Source organism: Triturus cristatus, chromosome 3_2 (genome assembly GCF_964204655.1).
Source record: "Triturus cristatus chromosome 3_2, aTriCri1.1, whole genome shotgun sequence".
Taxonomy (NCBI): Eukaryota; Metazoa; Chordata; class Amphibia; order Caudata; family Salamandridae; genus Triturus; species Triturus cristatus.
The window spans coordinates 1,025,006,875-1,025,031,989 of NC_140584.1; the positions used below are offsets into that span (position 1 = coordinate 1,025,006,875).

Consider the following 25,115-nt stretch of genomic DNA (forward strand, 5'->3'; position numbering starts at 1 on the left):
TTTCAGACTGGCTGAAAGGCTAAGAGTAAACATAGTCTAATTCAATCTAAAATATTTAATATTATTATATAGTATATTATTACTACCCTCAGACTGAGATGGGATGGCAAATTCGAATATTGTCTGCCTTCGAAGATCTGTGGCAGGGCCACGAGGCAGTCGGACAGTGGCAATTGTTTTTTTTACTTGTTTTACGTGGGGTTAGGTCAATAGGTGTTAATAGTCTTATTGTCCATGTGGGATCTTATCTTCACACCTGTTACTGTTCTTCCCTTTTTATGTGCCTTTTGGCTTGCGCCCATGTTTGAGATCTGGGCAATTAACAACTGTTAACACATCTCTTCCCAGAGGTCATTAATCTCTTTGTTTACACCCTGAACAGAGGACAGTAACGCATAATTATTTCTTGAAATTAGTGCACAATTTAACCACGTATATAATCTTTAATTTCATATAAGGCGTGAATTTACAAGTTTGCTGAACCAGCCATACGTGATTTCATTGTCACTGTGATACAATCGCAACATTTTTTATTCACAAACAGCACCATTCATAAAAAGATAGTTGCTTAGTCTTGCATGAGTATTATTATTCCACTACATTTTTCTTCTCTTTTAGAACATCTTTGGCTAAAAGAGCAGGAACAGTACATTATTGATTGGGTTTCTGGGACGAACAGTTATAAAGTTGCAAACCAGAATGAACATTTTAGATGTCGCGCAAGCGAGATGACAGCAGCGTCTTTGGAGAGACGTTCAATTCAACATAATATGATTTCAAAAGAGATGATCTGAAGTATTCAGTTGAAATACTACTTTTTACAGTAGTTGTTCTTTTTGTCATGTTCAGTTCTTCTAGTGTCTTTTATGCCTCTAAGTTCACAAACATGGATTAATAGAATACCATTATTTACTTCCTGGGTCATCTCATGAGATGAAAACCTTCAGTTTTGTGTGGTGATAGTTCTGGGAATCCTCTAATGTATGTTGTGGTGCTCAATGGCCCCTACTGTCTAAGAGCGAGGCGGAACGTTGTGTAGTAGAGGAGAGTGCCCTGGGACCGTCTGGTGATGAGAGGGATATGAATGTCCTTTCCTATTGGAATGTACGTCTTTCATGTTCCACACTTTTGGGTCACCGTTGACACTGTTCACCTTAATGTTGTCTGCACAGGAGGGAGTTGCATGGTGACCATTTACTCGGAATTAATGTGTCTTTCCCTCGCTTCCTGCTCTGGCTGGGCTCTAGGGTGCGTGTGGTGGAAGGTGGATGTGTCATAGTCTGTGGGTCTGGGCCCGGAATGGCAGTATCGCTAATAGTCTCCTGCCACGAAATAACATTGCCTACTGAATTTCAGTCTCTTAACTCTGTTAATTCTAAATGACCACCATAAACAAGCATCATCCTTCACCTAAATCTGATCAAGCTAATAAAAACGTCAAGGGCAAACCATGTCAAGACGAAGGAGTTAATGGGCTGAGACAGGGGCATCGCCAGCAGCCACCACGAAAGAGAAAAGGGATCAGGTAATAGACATGCTGAAGAAAAGTCTCTCAATAGATATATCAGTAGTTTATTAAAATCTATATCAAAAGGCGGGAAAATTGACACTGCCATTAACCGTGTCTGCCCGTTAGATTAGAGTGCTTGCGGCTTTGATGTGTAAAAGGAAGACACTGACTAATGAGTGCCCTGCGACAGCGGAATCCTATTGATTTCCTTGGATAAGTTGGGGTTAGCCCCACATTCAATTGAAAGTAAAAAAACAAGCATTGGCATAGCCAATAGGTCTCGCCTTTGGGACCTTACAAGTGTTTAGCCATGCAACAGTTGTTGTTGCACCAAAGATATTGTGCTACATAACTAAATACTCATAAGGTCCCAAAAGCCAGACCTATTGGCTATGCCAATGCTTGTTCAACATCTAATATGCTTAGACAAATTGAAAAGGCCTACTATGTCACAGCTGGCCAAACTATGCGTCACATTGATATGAAACGTAGTCCGCTTGGAACATCACGCCCGTCGCAGTTCTGTCAAAATTCTCTTGGTGAGTATCCCACAACAGTGCTCAGAAAGGGAGCGCACCTTGTGTGTTCCAGTATTTTTACACACTCTTCAAAAAGGGAGACGATATAACAATGCATATAGCTAAGCATTCTGCAACATTGCTCAGAAAAAAAGTGACTGCTCTAATGAAGCGTGGGGACCTTCTACGAAACTCCAGAAAAGCAACAAGACTGCTGTGCTGGGCATTTACTACAGTGCTCGTGCTTTCCACGTCATAGCTCACAAAGCATTCTGCCACGTCACAGCTTGCCAAGCATCCTGCCACATCACTGCTCACCAAGCATTCTGCCACGTCACAGCGCACCAAACATTCTGCCACATCACAACTTGCCAAGCATTCTGCCACGTCACTGCTCACCAAGCATTCTGCCACGTCACAGCGGACCAAACATTCTGACACGTCACAACTGGCCAAGCATTCTACCACGTCCCTGCTCGCCAAGCATTCTGCCACGTCACAACTCACCAAGCATTCTGCCACGTCACAGCTCGCTAAGCATTCTGCTACGTCACAGCTCGCTGAGTCTGGTCTGAAGAGCACTCCTGAGCTTATATGGCTGAAGCATCCATTGGAGAGCCACAGCGGATTACAGAGCATAGAAGCCTACTTTTGAACTTCTACTGAAGCAGGTATGGATAATCTACGTCATCAATCCAGGAAGTCAATGAGGAGAGCGCAAGTAAACCCGGAACCCTGCAGGTTTTTAATCCCACTTAAAGCCCTGGTTCTAACTTTTACCCTGGAGACTTCTGAACCAGGTCACTTAGATTTGAACCCCCGCTTGATCACGATGTGTGATTCAGAGTAAATAATAGTTTTTACTTTGCTTTGGTTCCACAATGTACCAAAAACGCGGCATCTTGAAGCCACTGAGTTGCAAGTGGGCGCTAGGCATGATCACGCATTCATTCGATAAGCAGCTGGAGGGATTGTGAATTCAATCACTGCTTGTCGAAGGTGTTAACGGAAGGTGTGCGGTGATTGGTGCATTCTCCATAGTGGGCACGAGCATTCTGTCAGTGCTTACAGAGGCTTTAATTGCCGTGCCCAGATACAGAGACTGAGGGAATGTAAAGGGCAATCATCTGGTAATGGAGGGGTGGCAGAGGTGGGTGGACGGAGTGTGGCGGGTACTTGTGGTAACCACTGTGCTGTGTGGGATTGGCAGTTTTTTTTTTTTCCTAAGGACAGTGCACACTCATACTTACCTCCTCGAACCTCGAGGTGCTGCCCCTGATGCTACCTCGGAGGAGGCCTGGTGAGATGGAACTGTGAGAGCAAGTGCTTCGAATCTACCTGGCACTAAAGAGATCTGCTTTTAGAATGCACGAGGCGGTGCAATGCTTTAGTCTGGAGACCTCTATTTCAAGGAGTCTTGGTGGTCGCTAGAGCTCGTGTCCTCAGGCTTTTTCTCCACTGCACGCGATGCTGCCATTAGCATGCAGAGCTCTGATTGGTAATGATTCAAGGGTAAGGGAGCTTCTCGTGAGTCTGGAGACCCGCAGGGGAGGCTAAATCACAACCTACCTGCATATACTATCTATTTATGTCAAGGTGGATATCTATCCAGCACCTAATTCGCCCTAAAGGAAGCGTCAAAGCACCGAGAAGGAATAGTATTAGAAGCACGAGAGGCTATAGGGTGGTGGGTGTGGCTGCCATGAGATGAGACTGGAGACCCTACCACTGAGGCTGTTGATAGCATGGTATGATGCCTCACCGAAGGCCACTTCAAAGCACCGAGGCGACAGAATGGACAACATGAGAGGCAAGACGGAGGCGGGTGGCAAAATGGAGGTTCTCCAAAGTATGCGGCAGGCTCGACTAAATTATGCAGCAAGAAAAGGCAAATTATGCAGAAGAATGTAGAGTATTTTGTGGTAGTATTACTTGATTATCTTGAAATGCTTAGACATATTACCATTTTCAGAGAAAAGATTTCACCCAATTAGTATACACCCAAATACAACAATAAGCAACAGAAGGGTGACCACTCACCAGTCAACATTTACAAACCGCCTTCCACTGCGCTGCAACATATCACCCCGTTTCATACTAATATTTGATCCGTTTGAGCTATAAACAAACTGTTTCTTGCAAAAATATGCAAATTATGCTGCAGTTGATGGATTATGTGGTAAATGCGTCAAATCATTAGTTATGTGGAAAAGGCCCACCTACCAAATCACTTCAGTCCAATGGCCTTGCTCTTCAGTCTTAACCCAGGGTCTCAGTTCTGTCCTCGATCTAGTCGCCTGAGCATCATCCTATCCTTCTTTGCCGCATAACTTGGGTAGTCCTGGATAAAAGTCTAGCACACGATTGGCCGTGTGAGATCTGAAAGACTAATAGGGGACGATAGACGGCACGTAAAGCGGCGGCGTGTGTACTTCACCCTCTCAGCAGTGGGGGGAGAGTTGTGACTGACCACCTGGGCCCCATGCGAGGTCGACCCGCCCAGAAGTTCAAACTACACAATAAGACTCATGCAGGCTGTGGTTTGAATAACCGCTGAGTACATTTTTTTGGGGGGGGGGGCAACCTGAACATTATGGAGTGTCCAGGCACATTACCTTGATCTTGTCCTTGCTGGGAAGCCGCCACTCTCCCATGTGCATGCGATGCGAGGTGCAGCGGCGTGTGTAGCAGCCGCCGCAAATTGTGCGGAAAGTGTGTTTTCCGGCGCACGCCTCCTCCCGGTGACGTGCAGTCTGGAGCCTGATAGAAGTCACACCGCATTGATGGAGATCGCCGTGCCCCCGCTGCTGCTGAGCCAAAGGGCCCCTCTAACCCCCGCATAGGCCGTACGGGGCGAGGTGGAACGCCTGGGGCCAGGAGAGGGACCCCCAGGATGCCATTTCCCGCCCACCGTTGGCGGAAGTCGGTGAGTACACAGGCCGGGCGGGAGACGGAGGAGCGTCTGGTTCAAACGTAGGCTGGCGTGCCTCAGTGCTGCACTTTTACCGCTGCAGGCACCGGGGCGTCTGCTTCGTACTCTAGGGGTGCAGGGCTTCCGTCTGGCAGTGCCTGAGCTGCAGGAAGCGAAAGGAGATGCTCTAACAACAGCCGAGCGGACTTTCTCTGAGTAAAACTGTGAGGACGGCTGCGCGCTGCTTCAGTGCTGCCCTGTCTGCTTGTTCGGCGCCCCTGCGGGTCTTGAAAGCGCACCTGCGGCAAAGAGGAGGCATTGAGTGTCTGCGCGGAAACAGGTGGCTTGCAGCCTTGCCGACCTGGCCATCGCTGGAGGTGTTGACAGAAACCATAACGGCGACGTGCACTACAATTTCTAGTTGTGACGCTTCTCGATGGCGGCGGACTGTCCACGGCAAGCTGCGTACGCGAAGCGGCATTTTCGTTGCTATGACAACTAAAGCATCGCAAGATGGCGTCGGACTGTCCACAGTCCCACGCACATGCTGTTTGCTTTGGACAAATGGCGAGAGCAGCCATCTTTGTCCATGCAAACGCGTGCATGAAAGCCCTCGGCAGAATTGATTCCAAAAGGTACTTGCAATGGCGAGAGCAGCGCGTGCGCTGCTTTCGTCAGGCAAGACCTAAAAAAAAGAGCTTTCAGTATATCAGTTCCAAAACCCATGGGTGAGAACGATGCTAACAAGTCTGTCATCAGAAGTCTAAAGTTCCAGTCTGAAGAAAAACAAAACTCACAAGGTTAGCCAGAGTAGAAAAGGATCTACGAGGGACCAGAAAAACTGGAAACTTTCAGGATTTCCACCAAGATAGTGAACAGGCAAGGCTCAATGACTACATACAAGGTTAAATCCTGTGTATTATTATGGTCACATCTTGCTGTGTTTAAATCCATCTTGAAGCATTTACAGAATAGTTAAGTGTAACTGTTGGTAACACTCAGTTAGGTTATGCCTTACTAAGGAACATATTTTTAAATGAATATTGACCTAAGAGCTGACTTTAATTGAAAGGCTTCATTTGGTGTTATATGACTGCCGTTGTTTGGGGGAAATTAAGGCCGGTTGTGTGTTGTGTTTAAAAACATAATGCGCCCTTTTGTGAGTCAGAAACTATGGAATTAATCTCAGCTAGAATTTATGACCATAATAGACTGAGCTTGAAGGTGTTCAGTTTAAAAGTAAAGACGATTGAGGAAAAAAAGTTATTTGTGGTCTAATATGAATATAACTGAGACTTTAAAAAGTCTTAATTTGCTCTGACTCTTTAATTAGAGCGCCTGATTGAAAGCTGTTGTTTTGTATGATCACATCCAGAGTCTGGCCCACTCCTGTTGCTGATGCCACATGTTATGTTATAGAACCCTGTATGTGTATGTAGAACACTCCTACGTCATACATAATCTCACTGGGCTGGCATAAAAGCCTACACTGCTTTCTACCACAATCGCTGTATGCTTTTATCACTAAGGGGCCCGGAGCTCAGCATATCATCAACAGTACATGCTCCTACTTGGAGATCCAAAGGATAAGCTTGTTACGGAGGTTTGCTCTTGTTAGACCTTGGTGTAGCCTCAGCGTGCCAGTGCACAGCGCAGTAAGGTGCAGACGGGTACAGAGGGCAATGCAGGTTGACTTCCACATCAGAGGTCGAATTAGGAAGTCCGCTTCCTGTCCGTTGTGAACTCTGACCCATGATATTTGCATGACATCTTGTCTTATTAGTGCTTTACTACCTTTCGGAGGAAACTGTTGTCATCAGTCTATAAAAGGACCCCACATCAGGAAGTAATTTGATGCATCACATATCTTTACTTTGCTGAAAGTGTCCTTTGTGCTGCCTGTTGCAGGAACCACAGAGGACTGATCATGCAGTGTGCAAATTCACCTTTCACAGGAAGAAGTATGGCTGCCATGTTAGTAAAGGATTTGAATCCATGTGAGTTGCATATCTAGGATTATTAAGCTACCTTCAGAATTTCTTGAAACAAGCGGTTAGTTGAAACTGACGTCCATCATTACATCTTTAACAGACATCACGGGTATCCACCAGGACCAAGCCTTGTGGCTCGTGTCAGTTCGTTCTATCCAAGGAGATCGTATGTGCCCCAGGCCTAGTATGTATCTGCTGCACCTCCACACAGTCTGTTGGTGGGCGGGCTCGAGTGTCCTTCGCACAGAGAGGTTGGCTGTTTAGGGGAGTGCTTGCCCTTGTCATTGAACCGGTGACCAGGTGTGAGGCAGCTGGAAGACGGCGGTGACCCTTGTGAATAGGATCAGTAATGGTGAGCAATCTCTTTCCCAAGCCATGCTCAGTCTAATTAGGGCTTCACCTTGCAGCAGGGTGTGTGGTGTGAAATGTCTCTACCGTTCACTTGAGCTCGTATTTTCTTGGCCCCTTCATCTGTCTTTGCTCTGGAGCACTAGGACTCGCAGTCTGGCGTCAGGCCTCACCCTCTGCCACAGCTGTAGGGCAACCTTTGTGGGCCCAGGTGAGTCCCTGCAGTACACAACTCCGTGCTTTCCTGCAACCCTCATGTTAGGTTATGCTATGCTATACATTTATAAAGCGCATGGCTACCCGACGGGCTTCTCAGCGCTGAAGTCTTGTCCTTCCTATAGCTAGCACAGTAGGTGAATCACTTAAACACAACTGTTATTGTTCTCGTGGATTCTTTTTTGTTGGTCGAGTTCGACGCTGGCAGTTGCCTCGTGTGACATCAAGAGATCACTCCTCATGAATATCACCGAGGTCAACTTCCCCAGGTTGTTTTGGCTCTCAGTTTCCATATGTGACATAATTATTTACAAATGTGTCATGCTGTAGCCTCACTGATGTCAGCTTCCATACCTGATATCAGTTATTTTCTAGTTGCCTCTGATGACATCAGAATTGATATTTGGTTTTCTCGGGCGACATGGACATTCCCTTGTGCATAAATTATGCAAAGGTTGGTCGCACACTGCTCGTCACACCAGCAAGTTGCCCCAAGGGACTGTGGTAGATGTAGTGGCGACGGCAGGTACGCCTATGCCACAATGTATAAAGAACAGTATGTGTTGCGTTAGCCATCCCTGGACACGTGTTTCGAGGTAGTTGCCTCTCGTCAGCAGGGAGCAGGTCAGTGTAAAAGGGTGCCGCGTGGACTGCCAAAATGTAATTAAAACAGGTCAAGTACCTCTCATGGCGCGCAGGTGCAGATCCAAAGGCTCGTCAGCCCGTTGGCTCAAGGGAGCCGTAATAAATTATGCAAAGGTTGGTCGCACACTGCTCGTCACACCAGCAAGTTGCCCCAAGGGACTGTGGTAGATGTAGTGGCGACGGCGGGTACGCCTATGCCACAATGTATAAAGAACAGTATGTGTTGCGTTAGCCATCCCTGGACATGTTGTACATCTCTGATGCCAGTTTCCTTGTGTAATGTCACTGATGTCAGATCATCCATGTGACATCACCTCTGTCTGTTCCTCCATGTGCCACTACTGCTGATAACTCATTAGGATGACATCATCACCCCCCTTAGGTCCTTCAGGTTATGTCACCACTCTGTTCCCTCTTGTTACACAACCACCAACACCACTCTATGGAAGAGCATGTCTTTTCCTGCTTTCTCCCTTGTGTACTGTATTCGCTCCGTAAGTCGCGCAGTCCTCTCTGTGTTGCTCCCTCTTCCATCAGGAAACATGGTTTACATTGCATGCGATACATTGCATGCCATTACAATGCGGTTGTTACAACGCAAACCATTACAACGCAAGTCGTTACAACGACTTGCTGTAGGGGCAGAAGGTGTTGGATTTAAAATCCAACACCTTCCCTACTGTTGCACAGACTGGAGTTGGAATAGTAAATTATACTATTCCAACATCCAGTGCCCCCTACAGCAAGTCGTTGTAACGACTTGCGTTGTAATGGTATGCGATGTAACAATGCAGTCATTGTAACGACCGCGTTGTAATGTCATGCGGTGTATTGCACGTGTTGTAACGTGGCCTATTCCTTCCATCTCCCCACTTCATAATGACATGTACATGCGTGCACATCAAAGCTCTTATACTTTTTTTTTTTTTTTTTTTACCGATGCTGAGCAGTATTATCTAAAAGCAATTACAAAACCAATATGTCTGCATACGCAGCCAAAAAAGTGAGACCTATTGGTTCTACAAACGCTTGTTTCTTTCTTATTTAATTAAGCACTCATGAAAGTGCATGTGTTTTCTCGATCTCTGATTTGGGCTGCTTCCCCCAGCCCTCATATACCTACTTTCCCCCACTTTGCCTCCCCTTCGCCTCCCCTTCATACCCCCGACCCCATCTGCTCCTCCGTTGTGTTATCTCTCTGTGTATTACATTTTTTTATTATAATTTTTTTGGAGGGCCTAGCAGCTGCCATTTGCTGCTGGTTTGAAAAAAAGCAATGTTGTCGTCTCCTTTGCTTTTCGGCCCCCCCCCACCCCCCACAACTTACTGACTGTTGCTTTCCCCCCACAGGACTCCCTCTCTTTCCTTCCTTGTTGTCCCTTTTTTTTTAGGTCTCGCCTGAGCCAGCACATGCGCTGCTCTGCGAGACATTTAGTAAGTGGCTTTTAAAAGTGCTGCCACATGCTTTTGCTGGCCTAGCGCTTGCGGGTACGCGCGCGACCAAGCGCGCAGCCTCCAGCTTTGCCACTCGCGTGCTTGTTTAAATTTTCAGCGCGCGAGTGCACGCGCACACCACTCATGGAACGCAGTTGGTTCATTTATATTGCGTCTCCCTGTGCCGTTTGCCCGCCCCCACCACCGTTATCGTTCGCGGGCACACAGAAAGCGTGTGGACGCTGCAGCTGCTTTCACTTTTACAGCCGCGCGCCCACTCGCTCCGCCCTGTCCATTTTGAAGACCGCTTGTTTACATTTTCTTCGCGCGAGTACGCGCGCACACCACTCATGGAACGCAGTTGTTTTATTTATATTTCGTCTCCCTGTGCCGTGATTGCCCGCCCCCACCACTGTTCTTGCTTTTTAAAATATGTTTTCAGCTCCGCACACCCCTTGCGGGACACCCGGGAATCTGCATGGCCAAGTTTACTTTACTGTTTTGGGAAAGTGATGGAGGCCAGGAGCTGGGGCTGCTCCGATGCCATCGCTGCTGCTATCCCAATGCTAAGGCACTGCTGCTATCTCTCCCTTGTTCTATATGGCATGTGACTGTTGGGCACTACCCGGGCCGGCTGCTGTCTCTACTGTTGAGCCGTGTGAAATATCTGCTTCAGCCTGCACCCTCCCTGCTCTCTCTTTCAGCACGTTGACTACTGGTGAGCAACGCTATGTATAAATTGTTGTTTTCCTCAAAGACATTTGGCTTTTTGTCATCCAGTGGAGTCTTCCCTGCTAGGATCAACAGAGCAGCTTTGTGCTACAGTAATTAGTTACACCATAAACTGGTTTCCAGATTAATAACCGTGAAATGAAAAAAACATCTTATTTATGGATTTATAAAGCCCAATATCTACTTCAAATAAATCATGGAACCACGAAGACATTAGTGATGGTGTAATGGAAATGAAGTGTCTCTGTAATGCTGCATTTAGAAACCGACATTAAACTTTGGTCGAGCTTTTGTTACTGTGTTTTCAGACTGTTATTGCAGCACATTCTTTCATCCAACAGCAAGGTTTAAAGGTCATTCCACAACCACAGCGGACTCTGTACTTCTATGGCAATAAATCAGGCATTATTGGTCTTTTATAATGCCTGCCCTTCAGCAGTTTCTTTTTGAACCAAACATAACTGTTCCTTTAAATATTTTGCAGAAAAGTGTTTTAAATGGTAAGCAGCAGTTTCAGAAGTCCTACAAATTGCCATTCTCTCAAAGTACTTCTCGAGAGAGGGTTCTTGGTTTGGCGGAATGGCGAGAGGGTTGCTTTTTAACAACATTTCGCTCCAGTCTTGGATTTAGTTCTTTGTTTCGTAAATGGTAGCCTTTTAACCTCCTGTTGACTTGGCACAATAGGACAGTTCTCTGGATTGTGCTTTTTTGTATGCTTTTCTTTTTTACTTGTCTTGTTACCGTAGATGCACTGTTTGTAAGTAAGCAAGGACAGGTGGAGTTGCTCAGTAATTGTCTTTTATAACTCAGACTGCTGACGTTCATATAATAGTTGTATTTCTGCAGGAATTTCGGTAGATGTCAATGCCTTTGGAACATTTAGCAAATTATTCTCAGCAATAATGCTCCATTTACCAACCATCCTGTGCCCTTCAGGAATAATCTGCAAAGTGCTTGTTAACTCCCACAAAGTAGCTGCCCGCATTAGGCACAGAAATGGCGGAAGGCATGCTCTCACCAAATCTTAACTGAGGAAATGACGAATACTACAAACTGTAACAGGCAACAAAATGGAGCCTCCATTTTAAAACGTAGCATACAAGTACTGGTGTGCCAACACTCATGATTGTTAGTATTGTATAAATGAATTCAGCAGAAACACTTTCACTGACATGTATATTTACTCTGAGCACTCAGGATACTTTTTCTGTTGTTTCAGAGAGCGGGTCGAGGTTTTATTAATCATGCTTCTGATTAAGAGCATTCATATTTTGTAAACTTATGGGGTCTGTAGTTGACCGTAGAATATGCTCACATGTGTCTTGCCAGAGTGGACTAATACATTTTGTTAATCTGTTTGGATTTCGGTAAACCGGTTATCTTCATGTGTTCGATAGTAATGAGTAACATGAAGTTGCTTAACTGTAGATACCTGTTATCTTGCCTTTGCACCAGTACAGAAGTTGAAGTGAATGACAGCATTACAGTTTACAGCTTTTACAGATCTGCAGTTTCTGGCAACTTAGGTTCTTTATGTGTACACTAATGTGCATGCAGGCCTTCATGCGAGTTCAGACTATCGGTTATACAAAAATAACACTTTAAGTAGTTTTCAATGCAGTTCTATAATATGCCTATTAGTGTCAAAGCTTCCACGTTAAAGAACAGTAGATGCTATAGCAACCAGGATAATGTGCTGCATGGCTAAAAACTTATAAGGTCCCTAAGGGCGAGACCTATTGGCTATGCCAATGCTTGTTTTTTTTGCGTCCCAGAAGTTGCTGGGCCGATTTGCATTTACAAAGTGCACTTTTTAAGTTACCAGTCCAAGTGGCATCTGCCATCTTGGGGAAGTATATAAAGAAAATTCCATCTGCATCAATCAGTATGTACTTTTTAGGTCTCGCCTGAGACAGCGCTTTAGCGCTGCTCTCGCAAGAGCTTTTGTAAATGGGGGATCTGGAAGTGCAAACGAGTGCTTTCAGGCCTCCAAATACAGTGCATGTGCGCCGGGCGCGCGCACCATTTGGAGGCCTGAAAGCACTCGTTTCCTTTCACTTTCGCGGGCCCCACGGCCGCTTTGATGTGATCGCGATTGCGATCACTTTCACACAGTGCGTGCTTATCTTATCTCCTTTCCTATCCCTGCGTCTTTTCTTTCTCTCACACAGTGCATGCTTATCTTATCTCCTTTCCTATCCCTGCGTCTTTTCTTTCTCTCCGCTTCACTTCCTTTTCTCCTCTTCTCTTAGCTTCTCTCCTTTAAATCCTTCTACGCGCCTCTTCCTTCGCCCATGTGCTTTGCCCCAACTCTTCCTACATTGCCTTTGCGCCAGTCTGCTTTCTCTCTGCCAGCTCCTTGTTCTTCCATCTTTCCTTTCACCATTCTCCATCACACTCCTCAGTGTTGCACTGTCACAGCGTAGAATTCTGTATTATTCCGTCCTCATTTATAGGTGCTTGATGCACGTAATAGTCACACGTTTGTATATTAATCATGCGGTCTGAGAGCACGCGGAAAAGGCGGAGACATGTTCCATTAAGTGCAAACCGTTTTGGGTGCATTTAATGAAAGTCCTTGTTTGCGGCTCTTTAAACTTCTGTGATCTTGCCGAGGTGCACACGGACATGCCCCGTTCATCACCCTGTCCAGAGCGGGATTACTCTGCCATGTGTGGTATTTGGCATTAGGCATGGATGCCTGCCCGAGACTTTTAACCGGCAGGGGGGAGCGGCGCTTCTCCAGTGTCCTCTGTGCTTTCTATGGGGGTGGAATCCATGCTCTAAAGCCGCCCGTTGGCTGCGGGTGCTACAGCCTTCCGTGAATGTGCCAGCCATGAGTGTCTCACTCTACTCAGTTTAACTAAAGATGGCGGGCTCCGGACTACAGGTGCGGTCTCCTATGCTTGTCTGCTCTGTTCGTGTGAGTTGAGGTTAGTAAATAGTTGTGATTGTGTGTTGCAGAGCAGCCGACCTTTGTATTTCAAATAAACAGGCAAGCAGCCCCCATGGCTCCCAGGGGGGCCCGATCGTCAGTTCTTGCAGATACATTAGATATAATCTCGATTCTTGTGTTTGTTGTTTTGTTCGCTGTTGTAAAGTATATTAAAGTGTTTTTGTAGGCAGGAAGAGACGCACAGAAGGTTAAACAATTGCTCCTGGTTTTGAGCGCGTTTCTCCCGTTTAGGTGATACATGTGAAATTTAATTGGAATTTCTTAGGGAAGAGACGAAAACCAGGGGTTTGACTTTGGGGCCCTTAATACCATTCTGTTCGCAACTGAAGATCAGACATTTTGTAACTCATGTGGTAGAAAGGTGGTCATAAAAAAAGTGTCATGGACGAGTGGTATAATTCAATGTGGGTTAAAGGGCCCTTGGACAAGTGAGGGGACTAGAGTCATCTTCAAAGTTTCCAGACGGTCGCGGAAATTGTTGGCACTAAAAGTGAAGCATAGATTTGTGACATTGACCCCTGAGTTTCTGATATTCTCTAGTTTCCTTTATCAATAGTGTACAACCCCCCCTTGCAAGCAGCGAGTTCCCAGTTATGTGGAACTACATAGATCATTATTTTTTGCACTGGGCTGTTCCAGTTTTCTCTTGTTACCCCGTGGTGCATTAATTCACTGAATATCAAGTAAACAATTTGTTTGAAGTTAGGAAGACAAGCAGGCTCTTCGGTCTTATAGACTATAGTTTTTAGGTTGAGCCTAACGGCAGCGCACATGCACCACTCGCTCTGTGAGGCATGCTGTATTAGGGTATGCACTGGAAGCCCCACCCACTCTCCCCCCATATTTGTCATTGGCTTGTGTCATTGTCCTTTGAAAATGCTGTCCTCTGATTCGTACCTAGGCTTGTTAGTCCTGCCTTGGTACCACCTTGTCTGCATTTATTATCGCCCATAACGACTGGACTTTTTACTTGGCTTGTTACACGGTCTCCGTTATTTAGTGGGTGAGCACTATTTTCGTTATTGGTCTTTCCTTATTTGTTTGGTTTTTTAAACATAAATAAAACGCATTGTCATTTACAATGCCAATACCTTAAACTTGTGTAAATGCGAGACCTATTGCATTGCGAATGCTTGTTCCAGTTTATTATTAATATTACTTGTTTGCCGATGCTGCACAACATCAGCAAAAAGCATTGGCACAGCAAACAGGTCAACAATGCGAGACCTATTGGCTTTGCCAATGCTTTTTATTTATTGAAAGTTATCTATCGAAAACCAAGAATTTTACCTCTAAGGTATTATTTTCATTAAGGAACTGTTGTGTGTGTGTGTGTTTGTGTGCGGGTGAACTTGCATATTACAGAGGCTGTCTCTCTCCTTTATTGTTAAGGTAGACGCTTTCGTTTGTTAAAAGTCAGGTGTTTGTATCCTTAATAACTTTGCCACCTCTCTCTGCCCCCGCCCCCACCTCGCCCAATTGGCACCAAACGTAAAGAAACAAGTGTGTAAGGTGACATCTGATTGGTCGACCGATTCAGAAGTTAGGGCAAAGATGAGTCTAAACTCACCTTCAAAATCAGATATCCCATAGCAGACTTCTCTCCACACCGAACTCTAAAACTGCTGAATGGATGGTTACCAAATGTTTGATGCAGCAGCTTTGCGGTTATTTCTTTCCATTTCCTGCTTTAGTGAGAACCGTTGAGACATTTTGGAGACATGAGGCCGAATGTGAGTGTCCAGTGCGCTTGTAAACCTATGGAGATACGTTTTCAGATTCTGAAGTGGGCATGCCTGGACAATAGACCACCAGTGCGCGCGCAAAACTCTTCGAATATGCATAGTGGAAACGCAACTATTTTCCTCCCAATGTTTGCAAACTTTGGGAGAAAAATAAGATGCAAAAAAGAAAGATTTTCTCTGAGTCCCCTCCCTTGGCCTGAAGCAGGGAGCTAAGCACAGCCTCCCTATCGGACAATGCGCGTGAGGGGTGTGAGGTGCCCTGTGACCACCCCTGGCACCTCTAGCGGGTTTGTATGATTGCCGCCATCACTGGGGGAAAACGTATGCATGGGTAGCTCCAAAAAAACAGGCAAGACAGGCAGCACCTCTTTTCCAAGCTCTAAAGTGGACTTGCAGACTTGAAAACATCCCAGACTACATGAAAGTAGGAATAAGATTAATGTTCTTGAAGGACGTGGCGTGGGTACCTACCCTTGCGTGAACGTCCCAACATTCCGCACCAGGATTCCAATAGAACTGTCATCATCACGTCAGACACAAGTTCTAAGCAACCATGATACCCACTTCAAACCAGTCTAAACCGCACCTCTCTTGGAGAGATTACTAAGCTACATTGGTCTTGTGCTGGATAGTATTATGTCACTTACCTTCAAGCTCCTGAGTGGAGTGCACCTCCATGGATCCACTGTACTAAAGGTAGGAAATGCCCTGCTCAGCTGAGAAGTTCATGCCTGGTGGCTGCCCCGTTAGACAGGGTGTCTGAAGTTATAACCCATCTGGCCTCTCTTCCAGGCCCAAAAAAACTACGTGGTGCCCATTAGTGTACAGATATATTTATTTGCACAATTAATTAAAATCATTGCAATTCATACAAAAAGAACATAAAAAGCACTTTCCGCTCTCGATTTAAAAACATTTTTTTGTTTTGTTTTTTTTTAAAGGGAAAGGGGAGGAAGTTCATGGCTGACACAGCAGAGGTTCATGGGTGGTATCTGCCGGTACAATTGAGTTAATCTTAATCATGAATTTTACAAATCGGGCGGCCATTTGAGCTGAGTCCCCCTTCATACACTCCTCTAAGGCTTCTTGGCATGTCCGCACATTGAGAATTCTCCAAGATGGGGCGCAGCCAAAAAGTTCGAAAGGGGAGTAAAATTCTACAGATGCACAAAACGTGTATTCCGTTTTCTTCCCCATTGTTGGAAAAACGACACTGAGAGGGCGTATCTGCCTTGTACCTCCGTCCATACTTGTACGCCATCAGGAGGATTAGTCCAAAGCGTAGTCTCATTAACTGGTGTTTCACCGATGGCTTCATGGAGGATGACAGATAATGTGGTAAGGTTTTAAGATCATGAAGTTTTAACGCCCAACTGTCCGCCAATTAGTGTAAAAACATTTAAACAGTGCTTCCTACTTCTCTTTTTACCCACAAAAAGAACTTTTAAAAAATTGTCACGTGCAAGATATTTCATTTAGGACAGGATAGTTAATCTGGTAGGACCACCTTCCTTGCTCTGATAGAAAGTGTTTGATTTTATCGTTATCGCATTTAATTAACAATTTTATTTGACCTATATTATAATACGTCTATGGCAATTACAGATCTGAACGATGTTTCACAGAATCATTTTGCATAAAGTCATGTTCATATATAAAGCAGACTGGTGTTTGGCATAAACACATTGTGTAACATACTTCATAACTATAAGCATACTGACAGCCATTTCTAATATCCTATAGAATAAAATAATGACGATTGTATATTAATGTCCTTCCCTAGAGACACTTCTTGGTCGAGTGTGTATGTTCTTAACGGCCCCCACATGTCCATTGGCATGTAGGTGTGGGGGAGCAGGGACACGTGAGTCTCAGATTTATCATTGCAGAGTGAAAGGTCTTTGATCCAGTCCTTCACCTTCAGCCCCGGCCTCCTAGCCTAACTTAATGCCACTGCTCTCTCGGGCAGTAAGACGAACAAGGCCATTATATTCCTACATGACTGCGGGACAACCCTTATATCATCCAGCAGATCTTCTAGCATGGATAGCCTAACTTGATCTGTAATTGCCATAGACGTATTATAATATAGGTCAAATAAAATTATTAATTAAATGCGATAACGATAAAATCAAACGCAAATGTTTTTACACTTTCTTCAAAGCGCTGTGTATGTGCTGGTGCTTTATTGTGTGGCTGCTGGCCTGCCTGCACACTTCAGCCTGCAAAGAGGGGCCGGCGTCAAGGGTTCTGTGACTAGTCCAATGTCCCCAATGACCATGTCTCTCTTTGTCATGTGGTAAATAACTACCATCCCCTTTATTGAGGGTGGAAATAGTTGGTCAGATTCTGTGGCTTTTTAAATGTAGAAGACTTGTATTTAGTATTTGTGGTTTCCTAAATCAGGCAAGGCTTTGACTCTGCTTTAGAGTGTTCTGGAGCAGTTATAAAGAAGAGAGAGTGCTCCGGAAAGAAGCAGAAGTGACTACAGTGTCAGCCTTTCCGGTGCAGGGCACACAAGGTACTTTTCACAAATGTAGGCTTTTGTCCAGAAAGCATACTTGGGTTGGCATTGGAGCATGCTGTGCTCTGGGCAGGTTGTACGCTTCCTCTAATCTAGGCTACATCAATAAACTCTTTTTGTATTTATATATATATTTTGTTTACACAATTATTTTGGAGGTTTAGCGTCTAGGTATTGAAATTAGCCTCTGCCTTTGGGCTCACCCAGCTCATAATGCCTTTTGAGATTCTCCTAGAGGGAGATTCCAGTGTTTTACTTCTGAACACTTCCAGGGAGTCGACAGGGTCCCTCTGGCAGGAGTCCTAGGGCCTTTCTGTTTCTTTTTCTTTGTTTTCCTTGACTCCAGCTTCACCATGCATCCTGGGAACACACCACGAGAAGGGAGCACATACATTCTGGATTGTCGTCAACCGGCTTCCCCTGTCGAGCAATGCTGTCCTCTGCTGGAAATTCTGCCACGTCTTCCACAAGCTGCTACGTGATGGGCATCCCTATGTAAGCACCTTTCTGTTGCCTGGGGTCTCTTCCTCCCAGAGGTTGCGCTGATGCTCCTGCCGCACCCTCTTTGTCAACCTTTGATTTTCTGTGCCACAACGTCTTCTGCTCCGCTTTGGTTTACTAATTAACCATTTTCCCCAGCATTTATTGCTCTGTCTGTGGGTGTCTGATGGTCTTTCCCACGCTGCCATCTTCTGACAGCTTCCTTAACCCACCCATCGATGGCACTCTCTCTCTCTTTCCCTCACTGTTTCTCTATTGTCTCTTTCAATGCCTGCCTTTTGCTTTGTCATCTCATGTTCTATTCCTAATGCCCTCTGCCCTCATTTTTCATCCAATAGCACCTCTTCAGTCCATGAGCTCATATTATCCTAGAGCCTCCTCGTGTGCAAGGAGTTGCCCAGTCCCCTTAATGCTTTGAAGGCAACGATCACTTCTTGCTTACCAACGTGATGAATGTATCCCCTTCGGAATTATTTCCCCTTTGGGAACCTCAATTAACCTCTACCATTTTTCCTGCTACTCAATCGATCTATCTCTGCTGGCTTAGTTCCTGGTGATCTCCTTAACCCCTGTGCTGGATCTTCACAGCGTAGGTTTGTCCTCTTCCCTTCTCTTGATATGCCGTCTAGAATACTTTACTTTTTGTCTTGACCGGACTCTGATAATCTCTTTCCATCTGTTAACTGACCGCTGTTACATGACCATCCGCTAGTAGTGCTTTTCCTTTCACCAGAATCTAATGGTTCTCTTTTCTTTCAATTTGCAGGTGCTCAAGGACTCGTTGCGCTATAAGAATGAATTGGGTGACATGAGCAGAATGTGGGTGAGTTCCTCCACGAGCCACAGCATGTCCTGAGCCCCCATCTAGAAGACCTCCTGCATCTTCTCTGGCAGAAAAAGAAAGAATACTGAGAGAAAGGCTGGTAGTATGGAAGGTCCCAGTAATATCTTGTAGTAGTGCAGCGGCGGCCTCTCCATTAGAGCGGAGGAGCACCGCACCCCCTGCCACCACCAGCAAATAAAACGGGGTTTAAACCAGTTTTATTATCGTTTTATTTTAATCCCCTGGACCCGACCCCAGGACTCTGAGGAGTCTTGGGGGCAGGTCCAGGGGATGACACTTCTGGTGGGGGAGTGGTGGGCACTCCTTTCACTGCGCATGAGGGTTTGGCTGGCCGTCTCAGGCCGGCCAAACCCTCATGTGAATTGAAGCTGTCTCCAGCCCCAGCTGCGTTGCTGGGGCTGGAGAGAGCAGGCACAGGCTCTCAGTCTGCCTGGGGGCGCAGGTTGCTGGCGCTCAGGCCAATCCCGATGCTGCTTTCATGCAGCTTCATGATTGGCCGCAGTGCAGTCTGGGAGCCTGTGCCCAGAAGAGGAAACCTGGAGGAGTAGAATGTGGCGATGTTCAGGTGAATTTTCTTTAAATTTTGTTTTTGTGTTTTTTTTCGTCCCTGAACCCCCTCCCCCCCCTCCCTCCCACCCCCTTCATACCTCACCCCTTACCCCACCTCAGCCCGGCTCGCCACTCTGGCAGAGGACGGGCCGCTACTGTAGTAGTGTGGATTGCTGTTCCCCAACCCTCTCTTTTAGAGAGGTCTTTTATTTTGTTCTTGATTCCCACATGAGCCCGTTCTATCTCCCCAATGCCTCACCAAATGTTTCCATTGATTTCATTCTCCTTTACAATATTATGTCCTATTAAAAAAAGCTTGTTTAGCACTGAAGATATAACCGGTTGGCAGCGAAAGAAGGAGCTTTGCATCAATGTTTGACTGTTTCAAGTACTATGGAACTTTGAAAAATCATTCTTGCTTCTTCTTGCTCTTTCTATAAGCCTCATAGAGGCATAGTGTGTTATTTTGTGGTGTTCACATTTATGCCATCAATTCCACAATAATTTAGCACACTCCCAAACCGGACATCTTTTCTTTTCTTTTTTTTCTTTTTTTTTTTTATCATCTGTTTTTATTCAGTTTTCAAACACAATTACAGAAATTCGGTACACTTACATATGAGTTCCTTTGGTGAAACAGCATTATATGGCGCATATGATAGGGACACGTTTGGGTCGCAACATGGAAACTCCACCCCGTTGTACGGAACCCCTTATAAAGTACAGATCTTAAGCATTGGTATGTACGGCCCATTATTCCCATACATGAGCACGCCAGGATATCCCGTTGAGTCCCTCAGCCGAATCCATATCCACTGTCAAGAAACAATAATGAAACAAACATATAAAACCTCAACCACCTCAAAATTTGACCAGCTCCTTTGTTCATATCACCGTCTCAGCCCCCGTATATTTCTTTTCATTTTGTTTTGTTTGTTCCCTCATGTAAACTGGTATTTACTTAATAAGTCATCAAGTGGGATTCTTCATGTTTCTTTCTTCAAAACAAGCATTTGTGTTTTCATATTTATCATCTTCCTTTTGAGTATCTATGACAATTTTCCATAGAAATTTAAGATAACACGCGTGTGCAATTCTGAATACGGCTCTGAGTTGTTTATACATGTCAGTTATTGTTAACCCAGTTTTCAGCATTGATTGTCCAATCCTGATCTTACCCACTCTCCATAGGTTTACATTCAGGTAATAGGTTTGCAACCAATTTACTTCAGGAGCTCCAACAATTTAGATCTATGATGCAGGATATACACCAACGGCACAGAGATTAAATGTCACACGTGAACTGCAACACACATTGTGCCGGCCACTAGGCTGTCATGGACAACATTGGCTTCAGACATCCGATTGCTTGTGTGGAAATTCATTCCTGATTTGAAATGATGCTCTGCCACAACATGCGGCATGGTCATGCCTTTATCTGTATTGAGTAGCATTAACTAAGTCTATATCTCTTTGCTAATTTTTGTCAGCCTCTGGATCATCTCGGAGAAATGTCCAATTGCATCCATAGTGAGATCTGTCCCATCGATGTGCAACTAAAACAGGAGGAGATGGTGTTGTCATTCGGGAATATGCATATTGCTCTTTTAAGAACTATTACCTTTATACAAGATCTAGAAGTGCCGGGTCCTTTCTAACATTGCAACTCTTGCTTTACAGAGCAATTGGTTATTACATTTAAGACCTGTTACTGTAGTATTTTAATCATTTCTAATTGTATTGTGGTCTAAGAACAAGCCCACATCTGGGATAGATTCTGGCGTGTAAGTACTCTGCTGAATACTTCACTATATTCTACATACAACCTATATTATTTTAAAGGTTGGGTCTGATACCTTAAAATTTGATTTGGAAAACAGTTTCTAAGGAGTTTGATATCATAAATTGATATCTGGTGTTAGCAGTGTGACTGGTACATGAGCTAAATGATTTATATGGGAACTGTTCAATTTGGTTGAAGACTTTGTTTTATTTGAAAAGCCTACCATCCTCTTTTGAATAGGACTTAAGGCCTTGTCTTAGTGCTCTTGAAACCCCATTGATCGCAGTCCATGTGTTGCATATGGCTATCAGCCTAGGAGCACACAGTGCTTACGAGTTATAGATAGAAACTCATACCTGGAGGTATGAGCTATTCCTTTAGCTAGACCTGATAGTTTGGGCTCACGCCTAAAGTGGATCACCTTTTAGGTCCTTCTTGTTGGTAGACCAACCTGCCCTTATTTCAACTCAGTGTGTTTATTGTGTTGCCAAGCAGATTATCACCTCTAGTTAACTATTCCGTCTTGACTGAAGCATGACACCTTCACCCTCAGTTCACTATCCTTTCTTGATTGGAGCAGGACACCCTCACCATCAGTCCACTATCCTTTCTTGATTGGAGCAGGACACTTTCACCCTTAGTTCACTATCCCTTCTTGGTTGGAGGATGACCTCTTCACCTTTAGTTCACTATGCCTTCTTGATTGTAGCATAGCGCCTTCACCTTCAGTTCACTATCCCTTCTTGATTAGAGCATGACGCCTTCAAGAGCGAGAGAAAGGCATTAAAATCACTTACGTCTTATTGACTGAGTATTTCTTTCCTGCTCTCAGTACTTACTGATTGCTTCTGCGTCTGGCCATTCGCTAACAACGTTAAGGGTTAAAGATCCATTCTTGATGTTTGTGTACATATAGTTGTGGAAATCTTCATTTTATTCTCTCGTCCCTTTATTCAGGTGTTAAATGCACTTCTCAGAAATAGCAAAGATGAGCATGTTGATTTGTGTATTATGGATCGCAAAGGTGCAAACAAATTTCTTAAGTCCTGCTGTGGCTCTCATCACTTACTTGCAGCCTTTTCTCTGCATTGGAGCCTTTTCCTAGCATCGAAGCAGCCGTACCACTTGGAGTTCCCCATTTTTTTACCCTGCATATAGGTATATTTGCTTATTTAAATATTCTTTAGTTTCAACATTATGTTTAAGCTTTTTAATAGCACTTTCAGATACTTAGCAAACAAATAATAAAAACGTTTGTAGAATTGGTGAAATATAGGTATTCACATCATGATAATGTCAGACGAACCGTGAGCTGATTGGATATCGTAATGCACTCCACATTAACAAGATTAATGCCACCTGGTGGCAAATATAAAAAAACAGGTTAATATAATCTGGCCTCTTTTTCAACTATTGTAGCACCTGGAAACCCCACTTAGATTCCAATTGTACTTTAAATCATCAAAGTTTACTGTTTTTGTCAGTCATTGTTTTGACCATTTTGTACTGTTGCTGCATACCACTTTTATACATACTTCAATTTCACAATAATAGCCTCGAATTGTAGGCTGGGCGGTGAACTCCGCTCCGTTCGTGGAGTTTGCAGAGTTTTCTTCATCCGCGCTCTGCTGAGCTCGCAGAGTGCAGAAAACTCCGCTCCGCATAGTGCAGCAGTTTTTTCCCCGCTCGCGCACTCCACCGGTAAATTGACGAGTGCGAGCAGCCGCTTGGGTAGAATTTCTACTCGAGCGGCAGGAAGATCAGGGCGAACGGCAGAATGCGCCCACACTCCGCCACTTGCAGAACTACGCACAGGATTTTTTTTTCACTACGCAGAGTTCCGCGTAGCCTTACGTCGATTTCTCCAAATGCCAAGAAGACACTTGCCAAAGAGACACTTATTTCTATTAGGTGTGTGCTCCGTAAAGGTCTTTTTGCTACCACAACACACCCTCATATGGACAAGGTCCCGTATGGCTAATCAGACTAATCATATTTCGATTCGCCACCTTTTTTCATGAGCATCTAGTCCATAAATTGGTACTCTTGGCAGAGCCACGAATTGCCTCCACCCTAACCATACCACTACCCCCCCCGCCACCCCTCATGAAATACCTCTTGGTGTTATGTGTGTGATTAAATAAATGTCCATGGCTTGTGTTAGTAGAGAAAACACAATGCGGAAAGGCAATCGCCTTTGGTGTATCTGTTTCTTCTCATTTTAGTGTGGGTGATCAGAGGGTTAACATAAGATTGCTTGAGCGGCTTCAATTGTTCTTTTGATTTTATGTTTCATTCTGTCCTCTTTTTCTTTTTCTGGTAGGGCCATTTGAGTGAGGGATACGGGCAGCTGTGCAGCATCTACCTGAAACTACTAAGGACAAAAATGGAATTCCATACCAAAGTAAGAACTCCTTTGTAATTTCTTATCTGCTTTCCAGTACCATACTACTTCCTTCTTGAACACCTGGATACCTTATACATTTCATTATTTGTTTCCCCTTTGTGATTGTTTTTTTCTTTTCATCCTGGGTCATTCAACACCTTAAACACCTTTTAGATTCCTTATCCTCTTCCTTATTTTTTGTAGCTGCCTTCCCGCCTCCATTATAGCCCCTTGTTTAATATCTCACCCTGGGTCTTACCCTCTTACTGATTCTCTGACTTTTTCTGATTTCATGCATGCCTTTCTGATTCCCTTTTCATTCTCTAATTCCTTTTGCTGGTTTCTTTACCAGCCCCAGAATGACAACCTGTGTTTCTTGTTCTTTTCCCCATTTATTATTCCTTCTCGGCCTTCACTAGTCCATACCTACTTCCTTTACTCTTTCCCAGATGACTTTCCTCCTGGATTCCCTTACTTTTTCTTGGTTTCCCTGGCTTCTTTCCTGGAGATTCCTACCTATTTCATGCACCACTGCACATTTTATGAGTCCTTACCCCATCTCTCCTGTATTACTTATTCACCCTTAGAAAATTATTAAAAAAACCTTCTCATCCTTACACTTGCTCCTTTTACTACCCCCACTCAATGATCCCTTGTACTCTTCTTAAAATCCTATCTCTTGGTAATGTGGTGCTTCTTCCTAATTTCTTACTTCTCCTTGTCTTCCCCTTTTTTCTGATACTACCTCCATGTCTAGATCCCTTATTGATAGTCCTTATCAATTGCTTATACACTTCCAGACTTCTAAACCACCTTTCTGGATCACTTGCCCCATGTTTTGATTCTGTACCCACTCTTCTGGATTTCTGTGTGCTCGCACTGGATTCCTTCTACCTCCCCACATCTATCTCCTTTCCTTAATTCCTTAGCCCCCTCCTTCAAGCTTTGTTGTCTCTGCATTGTTTGCATTCCCCACCATCTTTTCAGGATTCATTGCTTATCTCTGACCCTCTTCCCTTCACGCCCCCCCCCCCAGATTTGTTGCCACCATTTCAAGAGTCATCAGCCCCCTCCCCCCTTTCCGGATTTTATCCCATATTTCTGATTCATTTCTCATATTTCCAGGTTTCAACTACCGTGTTTCAGGATTGCTTGCCCACTTCTCAGATTCCTTGCAACCCTATCTCCTCTTTCAGGGCACCATGCCCTAATGCTTATTGAAACCTGTTCCTTTCTCTTCTTCTTTGCTCTCCTCCATGCCCAGATTCCTGACCCCCACTCACGGGTTCCTTACTGCTCTCTTTGACAGCTTTTGCCTTATCTCTGTCCATTTTCAACCATGGTCTTCCCCACTCATCTTGGATTCCTTGCTCCCCTTCCAGGGCTTCTAGCCCCTTTCCAGATTTCGACCCCGTCTCTGATTTTTGGATCTGCCCCCATTTCTTGCCTTATTTTTCACCTCAGTGTAATTTTGAGTCTGTACCCATATTCTGATTTCTTGCGCCTAGGATGTAGCATCCTG

General features: G+C 44.7%; 1 protein-coding gene across 1 annotated transcript in view; it reads left to right on the forward strand.

Annotated features, from left to right (window-relative positions):
• The window catches only part of HIP1 (huntingtin interacting protein 1), a 352,795-nt gene that overhangs the window by 104,353 nt on the left and 223,327 nt on the right, over window positions 1-25,115 (forward strand). Inside the window, exons 3-5 of the mRNA XM_085649657.1 lie at window positions 17,883-18,025; window positions 18,798-18,854; window positions 23,531-23,611. Of these exons, the coding sequence (XP_085505783.1) occupies window positions 17,883-18,025; window positions 18,798-18,854; window positions 23,531-23,611 (281 nt within the window). The remainder of the gene's footprint in view (window positions 1-17,882; window positions 18,026-18,797; window positions 18,855-23,530; window positions 23,612-25,115) is intronic.